General features: G+C 38.4%; 1 protein-coding gene across 1 annotated transcript in view; it reads left to right on the top strand.

Moving 5' to 3' along the window:
• The window catches only part of LOC102007476 (putative methyl-CpG-binding domain protein 3-like 5), a 14,102-nt gene extending 10,258 nt beyond the window's left edge, over positions 1 to 3,844 (top strand). Inside the window, exons 2-3 of the mRNA XM_005413108.2 lie at positions 1,777 to 1,915; positions 2,659 to 3,844. Coding sequence (XP_005413165.1) covers positions 1,841 to 1,915; positions 2,659 to 3,273 — 690 coding nt within the window. The 5' untranslated portion in view covers positions 1,777 to 1,840 and the 3' untranslated portion in view covers positions 3,274 to 3,844. The remainder of the gene's footprint in view (positions 1 to 1,776; positions 1,916 to 2,658) is intronic.
• Positions 3,845 to 3,911: the final 67 nt, after the last annotated feature.

A 3,911-nucleotide genomic window follows, 5' to 3' on the forward strand; every position in this document is an offset into this window, starting at 1 on the left:
TATATATGTATTTTCCCTGCCTTCTTTCTTTTTCTCCTTTTCCCTAGAAGGAATTTTTAATAGAAAATAATTCCAGATGAAAACTGTGAGGCATGAAGGGAATGTAAAGGATAAGGTACAGATAAAAATAAATGAATACTGTACTGGTATATGAAACAATAGTAGCGATGCCTTATAGAGATCAAAATATATGTATAATTAAAATGTATGATAATAATAATACAAAAGAGAAGAAAAGTAGAATTGAGTGTTCTAAGTTATTACCAACAGGAAGAGGTAGTAAAAATATTTGTATTAGAGTATATCAAGTGAAAGATCTAAGATTTATTTTTTTTTTTTAAACCAGATTTTATTGGTACATTTTAGGTGTACTTCATCACAAAAAGATCTATGATTTAATCATAAGCATACATACACAGATCTGTATCTCATTATATCTCACAAGTTAAAAGAGAAAAATGGAAAATAAACTGTTTAATTCACTCCTGCAAGTAAAGAAATTAATCAAAATAATCGGTTAAATTAAAGTATAGGGAAAAGGTATGATGTCTGAAGCCATCTCAGATTTGCCAGTAATTCCATGAAATGCTATTGCACAAAATAGTAATTTCTTTTAGTAGCTGTGTGGCATATCATATATACATTTATAAATACTTTTGATATTTTATTGAGGAAATTATAGAGAGACTAATTTTTCTTCATTAAGCAATTTGGTAAGAAAATTTATGCACATACAAGTTCCCATTTCAATTTTTAAAGAATATGATGGGAGAAATGGAAGCAGGTGAAAATGCTGATATTAATAATAAATCGGCCAGGTGATGGACATCCTCACTAGTTGAATTGAATCCCTACGATGTATATGTAGATCAAAGCATCACACTGCACTTTATTAATATATCATTTGTCAAGTATAACCTTTAAAATTTCAATAAAATACAATGTCTTTATTAAGTGCAAATTCAACCTACTAAAATGTATTTTTTTTTAATTTTAGAAATAAAAGGAGGAAAATACTAACAGATCGACAACATTTTACAAAATAGCATAGGATCAGTACACACATTACAGAGTTACAAACAGAGTGGTAGGGAATTAACAATGCTTATTGTATTACATATTGATATCTTCAATGTAGTTTCTCATGAAAACACATATAGACATACAAAGCTAATCAACCAATGCCTCACTGACAGTTTCTTTCAGCAAGGAAATACAGGACAGTAGAACACCCGTGTTAACTATCCTGCATATACATATATACAAACTTTCTCCTTCTTTCCCTTCTCTTTTCCCATATCCCAGTTATCCTTTACCTATGAGTGCTTTCCTATCAATTCTCAATGTCTATCATATCTCCTAGATTAAATTAACTCTTTCAGGCTTTACACTAGAGAAACAATGCGGTGCTTGCACATGTATGTTTGATTTATTTCGCTTATGAGTATCGTCTCTAGTTGTGACCATCTGCCTATAAAAGCCTCGAGTTTATCTTTCTTTACAGCTGAGTAATATTCTATTATATAAAAGTACCACAATTTTCTTATCCAATCCTCAGTGGATAGACATTTGGGTTGCTTCCACAAAAAATGTATTTTAAAATCTCACCTATCAACACTATGTGGCTGTATCAGTAACTCCACATACTTTAGTTTTATATGAAGGTTTAAGGATCCATTAAGTTCCAGGAATACATCTGAATGTGTTCTATGGATTATCAACATAGTGATTGATTGGCTTGTCCTCTGATTGGCTCATCTTCTTCCTCCTTAATAGAAGGGGAATCGGGTGAGGGACCACTGCATTTTCCAGAAGGCCATAGCCTGTTTTTATCTCAGAAATGGAGGCAGAAAGTATAAGCCCAGAAACCACAGGGGATCCTGAAACACCCTCAATTCCAAGCCAGCCTTTTGTGGTGAGTATAGAATCTATAAAGTCACAAAAGTGTCCATTCGTGTATTGTTTATTCAGCAGACAGCAGAGAGTTTTGTGCTTTTGGTTTTGTTTGCGAAATGGGGCATTAATATACGCCCGGGATTGCCTTGAACTGCTGAGTTTGAGATCCTCCTACCTCAGCCTCCCAAGTAGTTTGAGACTACAAGCATGCATCACATGATAAATGACAACTGTTGTTCAGCTAAGGTGATATTTTAAGGAAAGCCATTCTGTAATTGCTACTATTAGTGAGTAAAAGCAAAGATGCATCTGAGCAACACCAGAGATGGGTTTCCGTTCTGAGACACACTGTTTGCCAGTTTCTCCGCTGCGTGAACATAATAGAATGCACTTACACACCCTTAGGTAGTGCAGGTCAATCGGTGCTTGTGAAACTTGTGATACCAGTGTCTAAACTAGGATGGCTTAGGGACACCAGCAAACAACGCCAGTGACATGAACGAGAAGTGTACCCTCAAAGGCAGTTGGAAAATGCTTTGTCATTGGCCCTGGATATGGAACCACACCCAGACCTACTTGGGTTCCAGATAGCTGAGTTTTAACCACCTTTCCGGGTAATTGTGATGCACTGTGATTTCAAACATCTTTCTCCAAGAAAGGGGAGGCTGAAAGATCCTAATGAACTGAGAAAATTCCCCATGGCTGAAGGAAGTCTTCATCTCCCATTTTGTTTAAATTTCATATGTTATTTTGTCTTTGAAGGGAAAGCTCACAAGAAGCATGATACCCCCGAAATTGCAGAAGAAACAAGACCATTGCCCCAAGACCAATTACAGAGCTGCTGTACCCTTTACTCCCCCTGAGCGGCTGACCAGCTGCTTCTTCCGGAGGCCGGTCACTCTCATCACCGCCCACCCCGGCAATGAGGTCAGGTATGGCCCACACAAGGCCACGCTGGAGAAGCCGCATCAGCTCTGTGCAAGCTGGAGGCTGGAGGCAGTCAAGAACCAAGGCACCGAAGAAGGTTTAAGCCGACTGGATTTTGAAAACACCTATAAAAGACTGACTCAAGGAAGTCCAGGCGAATCCCAAGACCAGTCTGGAGTTGAGAGCTTGCAGCCCACCCCCGGCCTGTCTCCGTTTTGGAAAGAGATGATCCCGGAAGCTTTGTGTCTTTTACCTCCCTCTTCCAGCCGGCAGGTCACTGCTGCAGACATCCGGACACAGACTCGGAGAGTGAAGAAAGCCAGGGAGAGATTAGCCATGGCCTTGCAGGCAGACAGGCTGGCCAGGGAGGCAGAGGCCAGTGGCCAGGAGGAAAGGGCTGAAAACCAGACGGAAGCGGGAGCAGGGACTGCTGGGGAATCCCAGGTGTGAGGCCACCGGAGCGGGGCTCACCAGAAAGTTTCCAGTGTTCTTGTCTGTCTTTTAATTCTAGTTCTAAACTCACCAAGGATCCTTTATACACAACGTTTTATTATTAAACTCTTTTTTAGAAGCTTCTGCTGTAGGTGGCTTCGTGAGATTAAATTTCACTTGAGGAGCTCTTATAGGTGTTCGATTTTAGTTTATATTTTATCTATTCATAATAAAGTCTACAAAGATAATCTAACATGAGGGATCATTTATTGTTTGGGCCTTTACTTTTCTTCCTTACAATACACTGAGGGAAGGGTTGATACTTGTTCCAGAGAGTCTTTGTTTGTCTCCGTTTTTAGAGCTATTACTAACACATACAAACTGTACAAGCTACAATTGTACTTGCCTTCACACCTGCATCAACTTTTACCATGGACCTTCTTCGTTCTGTAACCCTCCCTTATCTCTAGCTACCCCCGCCATGTTTATACTCTTGTTGGACTCTTACTTTTTATTGGTTTCCAAATATGAGAAAAACATGCAGCACTTTTTTTTCTGTCTGGCTTATTTCACTTCACATGATTTTTTCAGTTCCATCCATTTTCCCACAATGACATTATTTTATTCTTCTTTTTTTTTTTTTTTTTTTTTTTTTT

The sequence above is a fragment of the Chinchilla lanigera genome, unplaced genomic scaffold, assembly GCF_000276665.1.
Source record: "Chinchilla lanigera isolate Chin_1 unplaced genomic scaffold, ChiLan1.0 scaffold00162, whole genome shotgun sequence".
NCBI lineage: Eukaryota > Metazoa > Chordata > Mammalia > Rodentia > Chinchillidae > Chinchilla > Chinchilla lanigera.